The sequence below is a fragment of the Tenebrio molitor genome, chromosome 1 (assembly GCF_963966145.1).
Source record: "Tenebrio molitor chromosome 1, icTenMoli1.1, whole genome shotgun sequence".
Lineage (NCBI taxonomy): Eukaryota > Metazoa > Arthropoda > Insecta > Coleoptera > Tenebrionidae > Tenebrio > Tenebrio molitor.
The window spans coordinates 11,552,350-11,573,037 of NC_091046.1; the positions used below are offsets into that span (position 1 = coordinate 11,552,350).

General features: G+C 34.6%; 1 protein-coding gene across 2 annotated transcripts in view; it reads right to left on the bottom strand.

Moving 5' to 3' along the window:
* The window catches only part of Ets65A (DNA-binding protein D-ETS-3), an 81,760-nt gene that overhangs the window by 11,862 nt on the left and 49,210 nt on the right, over nt 1-20,688 (bottom strand). For both annotated transcript variants that reach the window (XM_069047362.1, XM_069047371.1), the window contains exons 6-7: nt 19,086-19,157; nt 5,871-5,918 (exon numbers count right to left, since the gene is read on the bottom strand). In XM_069047362.1, coding sequence (XP_068903463.1) covers nt 5,871-5,918; nt 19,086-19,157 — 120 coding nt within the window. The remainder of the gene's footprint in view (nt 1-5,870; nt 5,919-19,085; nt 19,158-20,688) is intronic.

A 20,688-nucleotide genomic window follows, 5' to 3' on the forward strand; every position in this document is an offset into this window, starting at 1 on the left:
GGTTAAAAGATTCCTTATTTTTCGAGGCATTTTTATAATTTGATATTTGTGACTAACCGAAGGTCAAATTTTGGCGGCAGGTTGGGCCAACCCAAAAAAAAAGAACTTATTCTAGGGATTTCTTTTTTTCTGCCAACATAATTCAACAGGTGGTGGATTTTTGATTTTGAAACAGATTATATGTTAGTTTTTGTATTATAGCTATTTATGCACCAAGGGCGTTACAACGATGATTACGCCCGGAGAACGATGAATCCAGCTCGAGGGCTTTAGCCCGAGAGATGGATATCGTTCGATGGGCGTAATCATTCGGTGACGCCGTGGTGCATACAAGATTTTATTTTTCACTATACGTGTTCTTAAAAAAAAAATTGGCATCTTTGCAATTTTGAATTAATGAGGGCATTATGAATTCATTACGCCCGCTTATTCTTATTATGCCCTGTATTATTCCCCGGTTGTTATGGACATGTTTACGTATTTCGTATCCTAGGAGTTATCATGCAATTATACTAAAGTGAAAAATAAAATTATTTTTTTAATCAAAAACAATAAAGAAAGTTGATTTAATAAACAAGATTAATCGTATTTGCTGAGTTTTAATAAAATGATTCTTTTATTGTCTATAAAAAACGTACTATTATGGGGAGCACGGAATTTCGGGCAGACTTGAAATTTGACTGATATAAGATGTCAAATAGGGTTTAGGTGCTAAACGTATTAATAACCTCATTTTAATATCTACTATAGTGTGTTTTTTTTTATCAAAGAACCACAACACTGCAATTTACACCCAAAATAGAGCTGGCAATATTGTACACTTTTGACCTAGGGTGAAAATGTCATTATTAAAAATTGAGGTTACGTAGAGATATTAGTAGCGCAGCATGTTAATAAAGTTAATAGCAACTAATTTGAGAGTTCAATAAACGTCTCGCTTTGCGAGGTATTTTTAGTAGAGGTATTTTTATATTTGTTGGCGGAAACAAAAGACTGAGAAATGTCACAAAAATGTATTGTCAGTGTCAAATTTCTCATAAACGCCGTAAAAAGGAATGTCTAGGTAAATTTAAATTTTCGCTAAATAGATTGAAAAAACAAATTCTAAGGAAACCAGTTTTTGTCAGTGCTTCAAAAGGAAAAGTTATTCTCATATAATCAAACGTATTACAAATTATTTCTCTAGTTCGACGATGAATAACTTTCTTATTGCCAATTTGCTGCATTTCTGTCAAAATCACGAACGTCTTTTGTTTCCGCCATCAAATATGAACATATCTCTAACACGTTCAAATAAATGCGAGTTTACGTACTTTCAAGGACATTAAAAATGACAGGCGTTGGCTGGTATAGCCAATAGATAGGTATCATTAAATTCCCTAAATTTAGTAAAATTTTATTATTGCAAACCTAAATCAACAGGTTGTGGTTCTTTGATTAAAAAACAGACTAAAGTTGACTCAAGTTGCAAAAAACCACTTGTCATTTGCAACAGCATTTTTTTCATATTTTTGAACCAAATAAAGGCACAAAGGGACCAGAAAATCATAGTTGGGGTTGAATATTTTCCATATAAGTACAGTTTTAAAGTAATTTCAAATGACTAATGCCATAAAAATGCTGTTGCAAATGCAAAGTGGTTTTTTGCAACTTGAGTCAACTTTATATTCTCACATGTCATTTTGACATATTGCATTCATTAATCCTGAAAAGTTACAAGTGCTTAGATGTGATTTTCTGAAAACTGAATAGTTTTTTATTAAACTTTGGAAATCAATAACAAAAATGCAAAATAATTGTGTATAATTGTGACAGTTTATTTTGAAGTTCAGTCAAAATTAATTTTTTACTACTACATTTTACTACATTCGGTTTTTTTTAAATGACATATAAATTGATGTCCGAAATTCCATGCTCCCAATAGTATACTATTACTATTACCAATAGTATTAAAAGTCATGTGGAATTCTAATATATTTGATTTTTGCCGTTCTGTAGCATATTGTTGTACCAAAGAGAAAAGCACAAGTTATGTAAGTTCATTAATGATAGGTTTTTAATAAAGACTTATAAGATGAAAAGCATTTAGAATATAGAAAAATTGAAGAAAATCACCAGCAAAACAACCAAGACGTCGAACTCACAACTAACGTTAAGATTTAATTATTTTACATTTTTGACTGTTGACATGTGATTTGATGGTTTCAACGGCTCGACATGGTTCGACACAATAAAATTATACAACAGCACAATTCCACAGGACTGTTGATATACGGTCTTTTAGAGACACCTAATCCAGAAACACGTCTACTGTTTCTTCAAATTCTAGAATAACTATTAGATAAATCTTTATCAACACATCTACTTCGACCATTATACAGCCTGTCCCAGAACTCCCATCTCCCCACAGAAAACGGGCATGTGCAAAAGAGATTCCAAGATGACTAAAATAAATTTTCCTGTAGTTCACATAAAATTTTCAATTTCACCAATCCCAGAAGAGCATCTTCAGGTATTACTAAAAAATCGGAGAGCTTGCTAGACAGCAAAAATAATTATTGATATCGCAACAATCAGTGAAAATTTTACTTGGAAATTTACTTCGAAACTCCGGCAATGCAAAATTGCGGTCATCCTATCTCGATGGTGCTCAACTCTGATTGGTCAAGTTTAGGATGTCTTTTCTTGAGATAAGACTTTTTTCTTTAAAATTCAGATTATCACATTTACCCAAATACTCGCTTTTTTCTCGGGGAGGCCGTTCTGAGACACTTTGTATAACTTCACTTTGATCATCATTTTAATGTTGTAAAAATAATGTTCTCGCATTAAGAAAACAAGGAAAACTCGCTGTATACTTCTAAGAAAAACTGTTTTGCAAAATAAGTAAGTCACACCACTATCATTCCATTTGTTGAGAAAAATGATGGACTGATGTTTCCGATTCATTTTTTATTATTTTCCTAACTTATTCAATGGTTTTTTATTAAAGTATTGGGTGATTCAAAATGATTGTGGATAAGTATGGCAACTATGTACGAAAATTTATGGGCAACTGTGTAGGTAGGATGGAGTTGACATTTCTTTTAGGTACTGTCGCGAGCAAAAAAAATTGGTCGTCAAAATCATACTTTGACGCAATGGAAAATGCACAACAGTAAAACGGTCGTAAATATCATAACCTATCAACCTATCATCATGTTGTATGACACTAATTGCCATTTTTTTCTCATTTCTTTGACACTTTGTTGACATGGGCATAATCAGACAGCGATTTTTTTTTTAATTTGTGACAATCTATTCTAACCAAATTTTGAAGTGACATTGACGACCAGAATTTTTTGCTCGCGCAATTCATAGTCGCGCAATTTTTAAAATTGTCAAGTCACCGTGCAATAAATAAAAAAAATCAACTGCACGCTTATGAAATGTCAGCTCTACACCACCCTCACAGTTGCTACATAAATTTTTGTACATATAGTCCTTTTTTTTAACAATTGTCAATGTCAAAATTCCCTCAAATACCAGGCTGTATCACCCTTAAACCTGTGGTTTCGGAACATCTGTATCGTAAAATCTCCCTAGATCAGGTTTGAGATTATCTCAATAATTTTCAAAAGTTAGAAAAGTTTAAGGTGTAAGCAAATTTTATACCAAAAGACAAGAAATAAAGATGATAATGACATTAAAAAATACAACTGAACATATTCAGTATCGCAAGCGCCTTTACATCAAAATGGCTGACATACAATTGACATTTAACTTTGCGAACCTAATAACCCTCAAATAACTAGTGGCTCATACCAACATGACAACACTTTGACAATTGTTTTAAAGAAAAAATGAAATCATTTTGAATCACCCAATACAATGGCGGACAAAAAATTTCGTCCACAACTGTCATTCCACTCACGTATGCTGTAGAGCAGCCTTTAGGAACAAATAACCTCACTTCGCATGTTGACATGTGTCAATCAAATTGTGTCTATGTTCTTATGGGTGACAGTAATAAATTTCAAATTTTAATTTGCAAACGTCAATCATACTGACAATAAAGGTTAAACTATACACGCAATTTTTGTAAAATGACAGGAAAAGGGTGGACGAAATTTTTTGGCCGGAATAGTAGTATAATCGTGTCAAAAATAAATTACTCCCTATGATTTAGGGGAGGTTGCCATAAGTTTGGTTAGACTGGAGGCTATGTGGTTTCTGGTGACAAACAAAAGATGTCAAAAATGGGAGGCAGCAAATGGCTAATTTCTCGTATCATAATATTTTTTTCATGTACATTTAAACATCCTCGATAAGGTAGTACCTAAGTAGTTAGTGCGCCCTTCTTCGGACACCTGTATTTGGAGAATATCTATTGCTGAAAGTACATCGGATTATTTAGATAGTGTTGTAGACTTTACTAATATTATGAAAATTTCAAGTAAGTATTGTATTGTTGCCTTAAAATTTGAAAATTGTAATACATATTAATGTAAGTAACTGCAGAAAAAACAAATGAGTTAATATTCGATTTTTTTTTTGTGATCCGCTTGAAGATAAAATAGTACATATATGTATATCAGAGTAGAAGGTCTTTTTGTGTCTCGCCCAGTTGTCGACCTCAACTGCGTTTCGGTCTTCAATTTCTGGGCTAGCCACAAAAAGACTCACTTCTACTCTTAATGATATACTCGTAATATACTATTTTGCCAATTTTTGATGTATGACTAAATATTTTATTGTTAAGAGCCTTTGAGATCGGAATCTGCCACTGGTGAAAATATGTATGAAACTATATTAATCACTCTGTATATGAAATCAATCAAGCTAACTAGACTGAAAAATGAAGAATGCTCCTATAATGTCTTGTCATTAACCTGAAGGCTAAAATTTGATAAATTGTGCATTAAAGTGCAACGATCAAGTATTGTGCTGCGATTGAAACAAGATGGCGGGAAGATGGAGGGTTTTTCCTCTCCTCACTAAAATCCAACTCCCAAATTTTTATATGCGACTATAATTTTTTATCGGTTTATGATCAATTCCTGTCCGTAACCGTCTCATTTTGGGTTTACTACATAAAATTTTATCGATGTTCTTGACATCATTATTTATTTCGGTCGTTTATTTCTAACCGGTGCTTGATTTTGACTTTGTGGAAAGCTAATTTTCCCACGTGATCGTTACACTTCTATCAGCCTATTATAATCTTTTCGGCTCGTCGTATCGGCAGAAAAAATCTTAATTTTCATTAGCAACTTCCTCCCAAATCGGAACGCGAACTTAATGACGTCCATAATAGCCGTGCTTTCCCCGCGGTCAAAATAAAAAATTACAAAAAAATAATTTACGAGTAGTTACCAGTTCAAACAAAATTAATGCAAGCGGCACCCCGTTCAAAAGTGGGAGTGTTCGTCAGATTTACAGTTAGAAAAAGCCGGCTAAATGTTGCTTAATGCACGTTTAATGATACCCTTCTGAACCCATTTACCTTTTGTTTCACATGGGGTGCGCCACCCCTCGTGTCGCGACTCCTGCCCTAACCTGCAAGGCGACACGCGCGCCTACACGTGGCCGCCTTGATTTGCCGGTGTACAGTAATTACCCTCCGACATTTGTTTGATTTGATTTTGGTTCAACATGCGATTATTACGTTTCGTATTTTATTATAAATCGGTGGAAGTTAATGAGATTTTTTGATCAGTCGTTATTAACCGCGACCATATCTGAAGTCTGGCGGCGGTTGCGAACGCCCGAATTGATTTTCACTTCATTTTAAATTCCTTCACAAATTCGTTCCGTTTCGAAACGAGAATGATTTGTATTCAAAACACACTTATCGTTATTTTTGTGGCATGTTTAAAGGAGGTACTCACCTGAACTCGCTAAACGGCTGCTTGTGGGACCAAACATTTGATATGGATCTGAAAAAAAAAATCAATGGAAATTGCAGATTCAAGTGGTAAAAAGAAAATAAGTTGGTGGGCTGTCTAACGTGCACGACATATTTGAATTTATGTATTTTATATATCACCGCTACAACATACGTGGAGCATTGTTCTGCACAACCGACGATACATATTTCAAAATTCGCTACATACCTGTGCATGGCTTGTAAAGATTTACTTAATATTCTTAACTTTCTTACATATTTTTGCGTGCAAATTACAACTGTTTCCTATTTTTTAAATGTTTATTTTAAGAACAATATTTCAGATTTTAGAAGAATTTCAAAATCACACTAGCATACAGAAGACCTATTTCAAAAATCGTAAAAAAAATTAATGTCAATAAATATCGACAATACTTCGTTTTTTTTTTAACCTCAAACTCTTCAAAGCGAAGAGTTGTACACCCAAAAAAATATTTTGGTATGAACTAAATTCGTTTACTTCTAAATTTTGACGATTGTGGAATCTTTGAGTCCCATTTTTCAGCACTTCGTGACACTTCTAGATGACGCACTTTCATGAAAATGCGATTCTTTTGGTATTACGAGTACATTTATGTATGTACTTAGAAGAGTGTAAAGTTTTGCGAAATTCTGAATTAATTTATGTATAGTTTGTCCAGCGAGAAATTTTGTAGCGTTGGGTTACAACTAGTAGTAGGGAAGTATAGGTAGACTACGTCCACTGATAGAATGCATTTTTTTAAATATCCTTAGATAACAAAATCCCCAAACCATAACATTAAAATATTAAGAAAGTATCATAGATTGTGTTGGTAGTATCTTGAAGCATTCGCGCCACTGATTCTCATTGGTTGTTATGAAACCCACGCGAAAAATAAATTCTATGACATTTCAAATTTGAAATTGTCAGTTCTGTCAAAGTGGTTTAAGCATTTAGATTTGCGATTTTTCATCTTTAGAGCTTTGTTTTGCGATTCTCTGGTTTTAAAAGTTATAGTTTTGATCGTGTTGCTGTTTTGATCTGTTCCGTTGCCATTTTTTGTTGATTTTTTTAAATTTGTGAAGTGAGTGCGTGCCTCAAGAATCTAATTACAAACATCGAAAATGATACAGAGGTCATTTTTGTTCATGCATTAAATAGGAGTACATATTAAATAATCTCTTGCTTGTGTTTAGCCATTTCCGAAAAAAGCTGGATATTTTAATTTCAGTAGCCAGCTTTTTCGGAAATTCGAAAATGTATTGTGGGTTACACTTTTTATTCCGTCGGGCACATTATTACTCGTGAAATACCCTGTATTAATAAAACCTAATATATTACTCCTACTGTACTGAAGTTTTCTTTCGTCTTTCGTCTTCCCTAAGTGCAAACATGCAGAATAATAATAAAACATCACGTGTAAACCTGCTCTTTCCATTTTTTAAATTTCGCGCCGGATCTATTTGTTGTAGCGTAGAGTGAACATTTTTAGTAACATTTATGTCAAGCAATCTATGAGTGGACAGAGTTTACCTACTTATTTTACTTTAAAATGTATTTAAAAGATTTAAAGAAAAAAAGTAGTTCAGTAATTTAAAAACAGGTAAAAATTGAAAATGAGAAAAAAAAGGGAGGAGAAGAAGACAAGATGGATAACAAAGGACAGCCAAAAAGGCAATAATAAAAAAGATCTATAATTAGTGCTTATAAGAAGAAAACAAAGAGAGGACAACAAACAGGGAAGAAAAGACGATGTTGAAAGATTAATATGTATAGTTGCATTTTTTTAATAAACAATTGTCAAAACGTTGTCTTGTTGGTATGAGCCAAACTGTGATTTTCATGATAATACGATTGGTCACATTGAGTGTCAACATTTTTTTATGTAACTGAGCCTGCGCCCTAACGAGCGAGAGTTTATTTCAAATTCGAAAAGGTTTCTCCTGATTTCTCATTAAATTTGTTTTGAAAATGAATTCACGGAAGAAAGGTACGGGAAGTGAAGTGAACATAACCTTAACCATGATTTGGTGTCAAATTGTTATACAGCTGGTCCACATGTCCAAATTTTAGGGTGGTACAGTTTGGTTTTTTACTTCATTTTGACATTGACAATTGTTTATTAAAAAAATTTCACTATAGGTATGTATTAATTAGTTATGTCTATCTTCATTCATATACAGTGTCGCTAAAAAGTATGGAAACAGTCGCCTTGAAACAGCTGATTATGTACTTTAGAAACGGTTTATCAGAATTACTTGAGATTTAGTGCAAAGTGTTGCTTTTAATTTGGTGTGTTAGTTTTTCGGTTTAATTGCGTCAGATTTCTGGTAGCTGAGTTTTCGGTAGCCATGAAGTTTTTGACATTTTTTGATCAGCAATTTTGAAAATTTTCAGTAGGCGTATGAAACATTAAAAAAATTTCACTAATGGCGGAAAAGATCGGCCAGGTCTTGAAGAATTCAACTAAAAAAAATCAATTTTTTGCAAAACAGATGACATAGGTCAAAAACGATGACAGATAAGTATTGACAAAAAGACGTACTAAACTCAAAAGTTAATGTAGAATTCGGTATTTCCGGAAGTGCCGCCATTTTGAAAATATTTCATTTGATCTTGGAGTAGTCGATTATAGTCAACTATCAATTTTCATATTAATATGATTTTGGGAAATCAAAAAGTTTCTAATGAACGGGCTACGTGAATCAGCCTGTATAATTCAGTGCAGAAGGTCTTTTTGTGCTTCGCCCAGTTGCCATCTTCAATCTCTAGGGTTAGCACAAAAAGACTCACTCACTCTTAATGATATACTCGTAAACTATTATTTTAATGTCTGCATTAAAAAATGTGATAGGTTATAGAGAAAAATGTTTGAGATATTTGATATTGATATTTGTATACAGTTTATTTAAAAAGGTGAATGAAAAACATGATGTCAATTAAAAAGCTTTTAGTGGCGGTGGCTGGTGACGGCAGAGGGCCTGGAGGGCCGGTTGCACCAATGTGAGTTAAATTTAACTACTGATTAAAATATACGAAAACATTGTTATAATAACAATAGGTAACTAAAGTATTTTAACCTACAGTTAACTTTAACTGGCGTTGGTGCAACCGGCTCTTACTGTCATTGAATTTTGACATTTGAATGCATTCTTTTGGCTTGTTAAAAACGAAATTTTTTCCAATAGTCGTAGATAAAAGATCGTATTTGACTCGCATATATGGGTTGTTAATTATTACATTCGGATGATTACTAACTACACTTGCCTCGCGGCTCGTTTCGTAATTTTCATCCTCATGTTAATAATAACCCCCATTAAATAATATACTATTATTACATATGTTTTTATATCTCTACAGAAATAGTAACAATAATTTTACGAAATTGTCCAAAATTTTTAACCACTTAAGAAAATTACTTGGATTTCCAGATAATGCCATAAAAATTATAAAAGTTTCTGTGGAAATATTGCATCGCGTGTATATAAACGAGAAAATTGCTTTCAGAGAAATACAAATCAACCGTTTTAAATGAATGCAATATAACTTTAGGTACGACAGAAAATTCGTGTTCAGGAAGAGGATAATGTTTTTTATTTTTGTTTCATTATTATATTACATTGTTTGAAAAATTGCCGCCATAAATTATTTCACGCAAATCGCTAGTCGAATAGGTGGTGTCCTTAAACACTGGAACGATCTAGTAATAATAATTATCCTCGAGAGCGTCAACGGTATTAATTTTCGAATCTGAAAACACTTTCCTTGCATGATGGATAAATTTTTCGCATGAAAGAAAGCTATAATGGTTAAACCTTGAACCGTTGATGCTCCAGATAATTCAAAAGTCCTTTAAGTAATTCATTTTTAATTTTTTATGCACTTACACTTGAAATTTTTGCTAGATACAAGTTATCAAGCGGCCTTTTCAAGCCGTCACACGTTTAAAATTATACCGATTGTGGAGCGATAAAAAGTTTCAGGACAAGAAAAAGAAAATAAGTTTTTTACACCTACATCCACCGAAAGCTTTTAAATCATGCGAACATTTCTAGAAATTATAAACTACTGTTCTCGACCCAGTTGTTCAAGATTCAATTAAAAGCACAACAAATATTCTTCCAGTTTTCCACACTTTGCTGCTATAAAAACAAAAATATTTGTCAGCACCGGGGATCGAGCTTTTCACGACCTCATTCAAAGATCAAAAGCCGCGAAGACAAAGAAACCTAATTAGCAGTGACGACTTGAGCTAATTACTCCATCGCTCCTTTTTTCGACGCGCCAATTTGCAGATTCGTTGTCTTGCTCTGCCGTTAATTTTCTGAATGGGGGAATATTTTATTTTTCAGCATTGTGATAAAATCTGCTCGGATGGAAACGTAGGCGTTAGATTACACACACAGATATTGTTGATGAAGTGGGAATGATCCGCACGAGTGGTGCGGAGGCGCCACAGCATGACAGCTATCGAACCCCCGGAACGAGGGAGCGCCGTTATGGGGTGGGAAAGAGCACAAAAGCCAAGACGTCAAACATATTGCATTACATTGCAGTTATTTAACGTTCAACCGGGGACCGTGTCGCATATCAATGTTGCTTTTTCTAAAAAATATTTTACAGCTACTGCACAGATTTATTTCTATTGGGAGACCAAAGATGTGAACACATTTCGATTTATCTTCTGCCGAACAAAATTCTGTTTTCGATATTTGCGTAAAGTAGGAACTTTGACAGATAAATGAAAGTGTTGATTAAAATAGGCCGTGAGTTCAGTTGAGTGACATTGACAGTTGATCGAGGTAACTTGATCTACTAAGCCGGGGTAACACATGATTCATATAATATAGATTTTTTTCATCAGACATTGCGTTATAATTTCGAGGTAATAATTCTTGGTTACTGGGAAAGTCGTGATTTAAGCCGAAGTTTCTTACGTTTCAACCACCCTTCTTTTATAGTCAGATTTGAATCAGATAACGAGCAAGAAGTCGCCTGCGTCAGACAGTCCAAGGCGGCGTGCACACCACCGCCAACTTTGGTCATGCAAGATCTGACCTCGATATACGTGATCCACACAAATTAAATCAATTTCTTTTCAGTTTTTTCTTGGGGTGGGCGTATTATGATATCCACTTTTGCCATTGTTGACCAGAAATTTTCGATTAAAAATAATCAAGTCACATGAAAAATGGTCTTGAGTTTTTATGTATTTAGTGTATACCGGGACATTTTTTAACTTTGAACACCTTCACGTTCTAGACAATATGCCAACCAATTATGAAAACCTTGAACACCATTTATGATGAAATTGGGATCAAGCTATAACAAACAACTTAAGTTTTTTTTAATTGTCAAGCAGCTATTTTGACGGTTACATTGGTTAGATGCACCTGTGTTTTTTTAAACTGAGCATAGGGACTCAGGGGTTCATTCAGGAAACTCAGACAATTTGCAAATCGTTAACGAAACGGCAAATACAATGCTTCAGCAATATCAGTTGTGGTTCTAATGGTTTTGAATTTGCAATGCCTTATCGAACCTTACCGGGTTTCGTGAATGACCTCCTGAGTATGTACTATTGCGTCAAAAAAAATTTCGTCCACCCGTTTCCTGTCATTTCACAAAAATTGGGTGTAGTTTAACCTTTATTGTCATTATGATTGACGTTTGCAAATTAAAGTTTGAAATTTACTACTGTCACCCATAAGAAGATTGACACAATATGTCAACATGTGAAGTGAGGTTATTATTCCTTCCTAAAGGCTGCTTTGGAGCATACGTGAGTGGAATGACAGTTGTGGACGAAATTTTTTGTCACCCATTGTACTATCGGTGGACATTAAAAGCTGGGACATCCAAAATTTGCTCATTGTGTATCAGACTTTTGAATTTACACTTAAAATAAAAATTGTCATTAAAGAACTGAACCTTAGCTTGATGTTTCTGACAATATGTCATTACTCATTAGTATGTCATAATTTTTATAACCTTATTTATAAAAAGCCAAATTTACACGATGTGTATTTGTGATTTTTGACTTTATACAAATTTGATGTTTGTCCCAGTTTTTTATGTCCACATATACATACATATAGTCTTTGCCAAAACCAAATAACCACCAACATTGCATTATACCCAGAAAATCAACCGGCAACGTTGTGTACTTAAATTTGATTGGCCTAGCATCTTAGTAATATCAAAATTGCCATTATACACTTAGTGTAATTCTGTTTTCACCAACTTAATTCAACAGGTGGTGGTTATTTGGATTTGGCAAGGCCTATAGATAGGTATGGACTACGTGCAAAGTTAAAAAGATGTCCGAAATATCCCGGTATGTTCTGGAATATTCCGAAAATTCATTTTTGAATGAGAACGCAAACTAGAACCACGAATACGAAAATGTAAAATTCAATTTTATATTATTCTTCAAAAATCCATAAAAACAAAAGTCTGAAAGAATCGAGATAACGTAACGTTAAATTTAAAGAATTGTGGTATCGTAGTAGGTTTTGACAATTTGAGTGTTTTGAATTTTGACGGATATTAGAAAAGTGATACCAACATTACCAACTATCAAGGACTATCAAAATGACAAGTATAAGAGAAGTTAGGTTTATCAACCAAACAATATTAACTAAACCAATTTAAACAAATTACAATGTTCTGACTAATTTTCGTTTCAATATTGACAACAGGCAATGAATAACAGAAATGATATTTGATTTGCCAGTGGTTTGGAGGTTATGTTTGGCGTAGTGAAAAATATTTTTTCCGATCAATTTTTGTTTTCCTTGGCCACTTAGGCTATCTTGATTACAGGACGGGTACTTAAAGTTTTCAATTAAAATACTTTTTGTACAAATTAGGATCATACATATAAGGTAAGTATAGTTTTTATTTGAAAAGCTACCGATAATATCGAATAGTGACGGTTAGGGACGGTTTGAATCAATTTAATTTTAGTACAAATTCTCCACCTTTGCAAAAATGACCATTGAAGACAATGGAAACGGTGAAAATTAAATGGTGTTGTGATGATGATGAATATAATACGTATAGCTTGTGGGTAAAAAATCTGCAGATGAAGACGTACCGTGCGATCAACAATTACTTAAATAAGGGACGGCTATGACTTTGACAGTGTCAGATTTTTCGTATCTTTGTTAGGTCAACTAATAAACGTTAAACAACTGTCAGTATTAATCAAATTTGAACGCAAAAATGGTTTTTACTTCAGAACATAGAAGATTTATCATTTAGTCTTATGTTCGTAATGGTGTTTTCAATAACGCAGAATAGACATACAGCGCTATTACCTGTTTGGTCTAGTTTCAGCAAAATTTTCCAAATTTAAATTGAAACAGGTATATGCAACCAAATATACTTCCATATATTCCAGAGAATCTTTCATTGATCTAAATTGTTCAATTTACGGTGATCGCATGGTATACATACAGGGTATTTCACGAGTGATAATGAGCCCGACGGAATTAAAAATGCAACCCACAATACCTTTTCAAAAAAAAGCCAGATATTTTAATTTCAGTAACCAGCTTTTTTCGGGAATGTAGTGTGGGTTGCATTTTGAATTCCGTAGGGCTTATTTATCACTCGTGAAATACCCTGTATAATTACAATAATTGGTTAATTTTTCTGTTAATTACACAGAATTCAATTGTTAAATCTATAAAGAATTTGAAACGAAATAAAAATGCAGTGATAAATCGATTAAATGAAGGACTTTGCTCATTATACTAAGGCAACTTTGCCAACCTTACTTTTTATCTAATGGACCGATAATAACGAATTCGACTTCAATAATAATAATCAATAAAGAATTAGTATATTTTTTAATACGGGGTCATTATAAATTATTGTCTCATCGCAGTAGGCGTTGGTGACGTAGTTGAATGTCCCGCAAGCTTTATAACATGAGTAAAACTAGCATCGCCGATAGGTAGCGCTGCTGGCGGTAATGTAAATTTGTCTACTAGTTTGTCTAACGTTGCAAAGCTAGCGGCACATTCCAAATTTGTGTGGGTTTTCAACGCCAACTGCGATGGGACAATTATTTATAATGACCCTGTATAACGTTTTTATTAATAAAATTTACTTTCTGATAATTTAGTGGTTTAGATCATTATTTTAATCTTTTAACAAAAACAAAATTTTTAATAAATAAACGACTGATATTTTTACTGAAGTTTATTCTTTAAAACAACGAAGTACTTCACGATATCGGTAAATTTACCAATTTTTTAAGCACCATTTTTTTGTAGAAATCTCAGGTTGCTAAATCAACTATATCCAATAAAACATTTTCGAATTTGACGGTCTGTGCATTTTGACCAAATCAAATTAAACGAACGTCTTGAATGAATCTAGATAGCACTTAAGTGGTATATCCTGGATTGTTGAAGAGTAATTCTTTCGAGTACTCTTTATTCTTACCCGTCTTTAATTGAGGTGTTTATCGAGAAAATACTACAGGTCCATAATAAAGTGCCACGTTGAGATTACCGAATCTCTGAAAAACCCAGTACGTGTCACAAGCCCACTACCCTAACGGAAAACCTCTTTTACTTGATAAACACACTGAAATCCTCACATATGACTGAGCCGAATTGGCTTCTTTATTTGCTCGCACATCCTGCAGTGTTTGTATAGGACTACTTGTCGTAATGCACGACTTTACTGTGTCAACATGCCGAATTTAACATTGATTTGCGAAACTGCTCCCTCAACCTACAACACTGACCTTAAAACTTATCCTCCTTCTACACACAGTCTTAAATTCGTTTCTGTTACAACGTACTACGTACGCTTATTAATAATATGATTTGAATTGAAATTTTTGTTTTGGTTGTTTTAGTTTAAAATAAAATACAAATTAAATTTTTGTTTAGAATTAGTCTTTTCTGGTGGCTGCGGCGGAGGGAACAACAGCATGTTTTGTGATGCCACTCCCGGGTGAACGTTGCCCTGAAGCCAGTAGGGAGAGAATTCCCCAGTGTCCAATAAGTTGCCGATCAAAGCCAGATTCAATAATTACCTGATTATGTCCCCGTGCTGATTCAATGATTGTCACATTACCCCAAACATTGCTCCCTTGTGTTTGTTACTGGTCATTATTGCAGAACACAGAACTGCAATCAACTTTTCATTTGATCACCAAGGTACCCCATTATTGCATTTCATCATCGATTTGCGATGCTCCTGTTCTTGCCAATGAATTGATTGATAATGTAATCGGGTAAAATGTGAAACTGGTGTTATCCAAACTAAATAGTGACGGTGGCGGCAATGAATATAAATTTAGAAACACGGTAAAATCGATATACGCTACCATAAAACCAAATTTAATACATTGCGCTTGAGACTAGGCACCGAAGTTCGCACATCTTTTCTTAAATTTATTTTTTTTGTCCGCCATAAAGAATTTCAAGAATTGTTTTTGTTCATAGCTCTCTTTGACTAACTTCCCTGGATTTTCCTTCATTAAAAAATTAGGGAAATATTTATAATCGTTTTCAAAATTGGTCGTACAAAATTCACAAATTATTGCAAAAATTGAAATGTCAAGTGAAGCAATTGTTTCTAATAACCAAAGGTCACTGCCTACTTATGTTATGTATTATAACAAAAAAATTTAATTTAATTTTCGTACAAAAAATATTGTACGAACCACTTGCGTGAAGACATCTTCCGCTCATTCGCGCATTAATTAAAGGCACTCGCTCCTTCGTCGCTCGTGCTTTAAAAAATGCGCTCATGCGGGAACATCGTCTTCCCGCACTTGGTTCGTAAATAACTATTTTGAACACTAACTTCGAAATGACATTTCGCAAACGCAACAGTTAACCGCGAACGTAGATTTCGCGCACTAGTGCTTCAAAATCATTCAAAAAGCATTGGCCTTTTTCTGAAAATAGTTTGCCTTGATAATAATAAAATCTGCTTTACGAAACGTCATTTCTCTAATTTGGATGTTGAAATTTTCGAAAGAATGAAAATAAATCGCTATTAATTCGATTGACATAAAGATTGACACTTGGGCAAGCTCCATCTATTCACTAAATTGGAAACTATTGGAAATAATTTTAAAATGCTAATGTTCGTTTCAAAAAATATTGTACAATCGCGGCCATCCATAAGTGAACGATAGCTTGCGAAAATTTCCGTATTTTTCGTTAGATTAAATCAGGCTCTATTCATTGGCGTTCGTGCAGCAGGCGTTACTATTTTAATAATAAAAAGTTGTAATAATAAAAAGACTGAGAAGTAATTAATACATTATTAAAGTGAAAGTAAACTTTAGTAAAGAAACCTTTCTAACACCTATTCGCATTGGCCTCTCAAGCCTGTTTTCTTGCCAACCCCTCTTTATATTGAAGATGCAAGTCTTACTGCAATGTAATTCTCTCGCCACAGCAGCTAATGACCAATTTTCTTCTAGCTTTGCAATAGCCCTAGCTGTCTGCATCGGAGAGAGATGTGCCATTAAAAAAAAAATAGTTTCAATAAATTTTTTATCGCTAGTGTCAAACTTTGACATTTTAGGACGCCTATGATTTAAAGTAAATATCAAACTATAAAAAAAAAACGTTCACTTTTGGATGGCCGCGACAGTACAAACCTCGATGCGCGAAGACGTATTCGGCACATTCGCGCAAATGGAGCACTCGCTTGTGCCCCAAATAATGGGCTCGTGTGCGAAAAATGTCTTCTCACACTCGGTTCGTAAATAACTATCATGAAGAGAGATCGTCAGACACCAAAATCAGACATCATTGACATCAAAATTTTTCTAATCTTTATACATGTTTTTTCCATTCTCCCCCTTGATTTTAATGAATTTTTTGACATGTGTAGGTGGTACCAAAAAAAAAGTTAGTTCATGAAATAGCTAAGGTCGAGGTTCTGGAATTGTCGAAACTGCAAATGCTGCAATTATTAATGATTCATTCCCACGTGCGTGTTCAGCCAATCAGAGCGCTTGCTTTCATCCAATCAAAAATCTTTATCACCATAAAAACGTCCTACTACTCTGTCATCTGCCAAAAGTGAATTAAAATTGCATGCTACTCCTATCAGATTCTCAAATTGTTTTTAGTAATTGTGTTTTTAATAACTGTGTTATAAATAAATAATTACCTAAAGGCTGTGTGACACGATGTTAAATTTATCATAAAATTATGTAAAAATGACAAAGAGACTATGATCCTGATCGTTCATAGGTCCTGACCGAGGGTCTCTCTCATTTTATACAAAATTTATCATCGTGTCATACAGCCTTAACGTTAAAGTTTGTATTCTGGAATTAATTTTGCCAAAAATAACACAACCTAATTTTTTATATCTGAGATTTACCAGTTTTCACTTAAACATTTTTGCTTTAAAAAATTTTACTCGTTAATATTTGGGCATTTTTATTCAAAGGTTAAACCTTCGTGCTAAAGCTCTCGAGCCTAATCAGAATAAGAATGCCCAAATTAAACTCGTAAAATTGTCAAAACAAAAATTTTACACGATTTACAAATATGTATGTAAGAAAATTTCATACTTATGTCCAACTTTTAGGGCCAGTTTACAGAAGCGAAATTAAGTTAATTAATCGTAATCGAATACGAGATTAACTGAACACGTGATCAGAATGAACCAATCGAAGTTCTCTTTCTATAAAAACTGGCCCTTAGTTTATTACTGTTCATTTAAATGTATCCTCAAAGGTGGCGTTGAAGAGTCGACTGTGAACGCACCACTCGTCAGTCTGCAAAGTAAAAACACACACAACGCAAAAAGTGAGGTTAGATTTAAACAGTTGATCCGTGATCTGTAATCCGTGGTGAGTTCACAATCGACTCTTCAACGCTAACTTTCTGGATAAATTTAAATGAACACCCCATAATATTTAAATATTAAAGATAAAATATACATCTCTTAATACATCAAGATAATGTTTATCTACTACAAGGTTATTATAAATGATTGTTCCATCGCAGTTGGGGTTGGTGACGTAGTTGAATGTCATCTGTCATCTGCCCAAAGTGAATTAAAATTGCATGCTACTCCTATCAGATTCTCAAATTGTTTTTAGTAATTGTGTTTTTAATAACTGTGTTATAAATAAATAATTACCTAAAGGCTGTGTGACACGATGTTAAATTTATCACAAAATTATGTAAAAATGACAAAGAGACTATGATCCTGATCGTTCATTGGTCCGTAAGCCGTAAGCCTCATAACATGAGTGAGACTAGTATTCCCGATAGGTGGCGATAGTGACGGTAGTGGAAATCTGTCAACTAGTTTGCCTAACGTCGCGAGGCTGCCGGCACATCCAAAATTTATAATTTTTTATAATAACCCTGTATGAATAATACCTAATATCAAACTATGATATTTATCTGAATACCTATCATAATAACGTAATTTATGGCACTAATGTGATAAAATGTCATGCAAGCCGAAATTTTAGTACTTTTGTCGTGATTTCGCTGCAACCAAAGTTGCAATAGCCAGCCGCATATGTTGCAATTTCGATGTCTAATAAAATTATTTCTTGATCTGTGTAGGGCATATCGTCTGCAACGGTGACAGAAATAAAAAATGTCTTCAGCCTATTATAATGGTTTGCATAATATGTATTATTTCTTCTCATTTAGTAACTTCATATTAGGATAATCGATGTGTTCAATTTCAATTTTCCTATCTCATATTGTCTAATGCTCTTATATCTTATATCGTAAATAGCTGCTATCAGTCTACATCTTGTTGCAAATAATTTTGAAACTTTTGAGTTTTTATTTATTTTAGCAAATAGCAATGCCTTTGATGCTTTAATTAAGAGAGATGTAGGTACATTCATATACTCGTAATGGCCAGTTAGTTATAATATCTTTTTACCTTGTAGTTTACTAAGTACGAGTATAAAGTGAAAAAGCAGCAGTCTCAATTTTTAGCGAAACATTATTAAATTTAATATTATTGGCTGTTATAAAAAGTTTCAGGAATATTTTCCCGTCGAAGCAGCGACCATTCTTATGACGACGCTTACCAAGTTGTAAAGAAAACTGATGAATTCTTCATGGCCTACTTTAACTAATTTGTCTTATCGGACTTATGCTTTACTTCAACATTTTGAACGAACTTAATAAATAACTAAGTAATATTATTACGAATAACACTTACCAGGTTGCCTAAGGTGGCCATGAGGATCTAAAGACGCTTTCGTCATACCAGTTAACGTATTGGAACCATAACCTGAAACAAAGCAGATATTATCTTTACATGATGTGCGTATTCTGAAACATAACACTGAAATCCTATATACGCTCGACTAGCTTTTGTTTCCACGGCTCACTTCAACCGTGTTTGGAGGCCATTCGCGTGGAAACCGACAAGAGAATCCTTTCCGCAGGGTGGCAGCCACTCTCTTACCCTCAGCTTATTTTAACCTACTAGTTCCTCGAATACAAATATCTCGAGACGAGCTTCCCGCACATCTACACATTGTCCCAAATCCGATTTACGCACACACCTACATTTTTTTTTGTTGCCAATCGAAATGGTAAATCGTCTCGAAATTGGCAAATTCAGGCAAACTTTGTTAGGTCGCAGAGAAAAACGTCAACAAGTACGAGGTGACAATGAAGACATCAAAGGGAAATCAGATGCGCCTGGGGTGGTGGTGCCTTTGATCGTCGCTGAATTTGTGCGGATGAAAACAATTGGATTGCGTGCGAAAACACAGTAAAGTTTGAAAATGGCGGGGTCCAATGTAAATCTCCGAAATATAGTTAGTTTTATTATTTTGAATAGCTGGAAGGATAAAGTGGTGGAGGAAATGCGTCACGTTAAAAAGCCGCCTATATTGATAAGGGGGGAGCCGGCGTAACGCCGAGTTAAAATTATCTTAATGTTATGATTGACACTTTCATTCAACGATTGCAAATGAAAGCGAGGAATCGATGTTTCGTTTAATGGAATTCCAGTGTTATCTCGTCCTTTTATGCATCGAACCGTCCTCTCATATGTGGTGCACGAGACCGTACAGAAAGCACGCCGAACTGGAGGTATGCAGTTGTTATCAATTATTCTTCTGAAGTCTGATTGGGTTCCCGGAACAGGAAAGAGTCCTTCCTTCCCGGACTCCCGGAGCGAATGTCCTTTTCCGATTCCCTGTCCTATCTCCAGCACGCCTCGATGCACTCTCTTATTTTCCTTTTAAATCTACTGCTATTAGCTTTTGTCGTCGGCAGCGTTTCTTTGACGCTCCGGCGTGAATGTCGGTCAACCGACTAACGACTCTTCTTAATTACTTGGCCGGATCGACGCTCAAGATTCCGACAGTTGGCGTTCTGTCTTTGGTGGCGTCCGTCGTCAAACGCGACCTCTAATACGGCCATCATACGCAATATGAGAACGAAATTCGGCCCCGGAGCGTTTAGTTTGCTATCCAAACTTAATAATGGCAGTCAAAGCCCTGATTGCTGCGAGCCAGCAGGAGCATCACGCCCGGGTGCTCGAGATCAGAAGTTTCGTGTGAATTTTGACAGCCCCAGGCCACTGTCACTGACGATTGCCACCTCAAAGTATGCTTAGATGAAAATGTTGTGGTGGCGTCATATCACAAACCTCGTTACTTCCGTTCCGACACCCGAAAGCTGTTTATTTATGCGGAACATATCAAGATCCAAAGGAGTGGCTGCATTAATATGAAAGACGTGAACGGGGGCAAGGCTGCAGAACTGATTTTAAAGGGAGGTGGCTCGTCTTGACATCCCACAAGCGG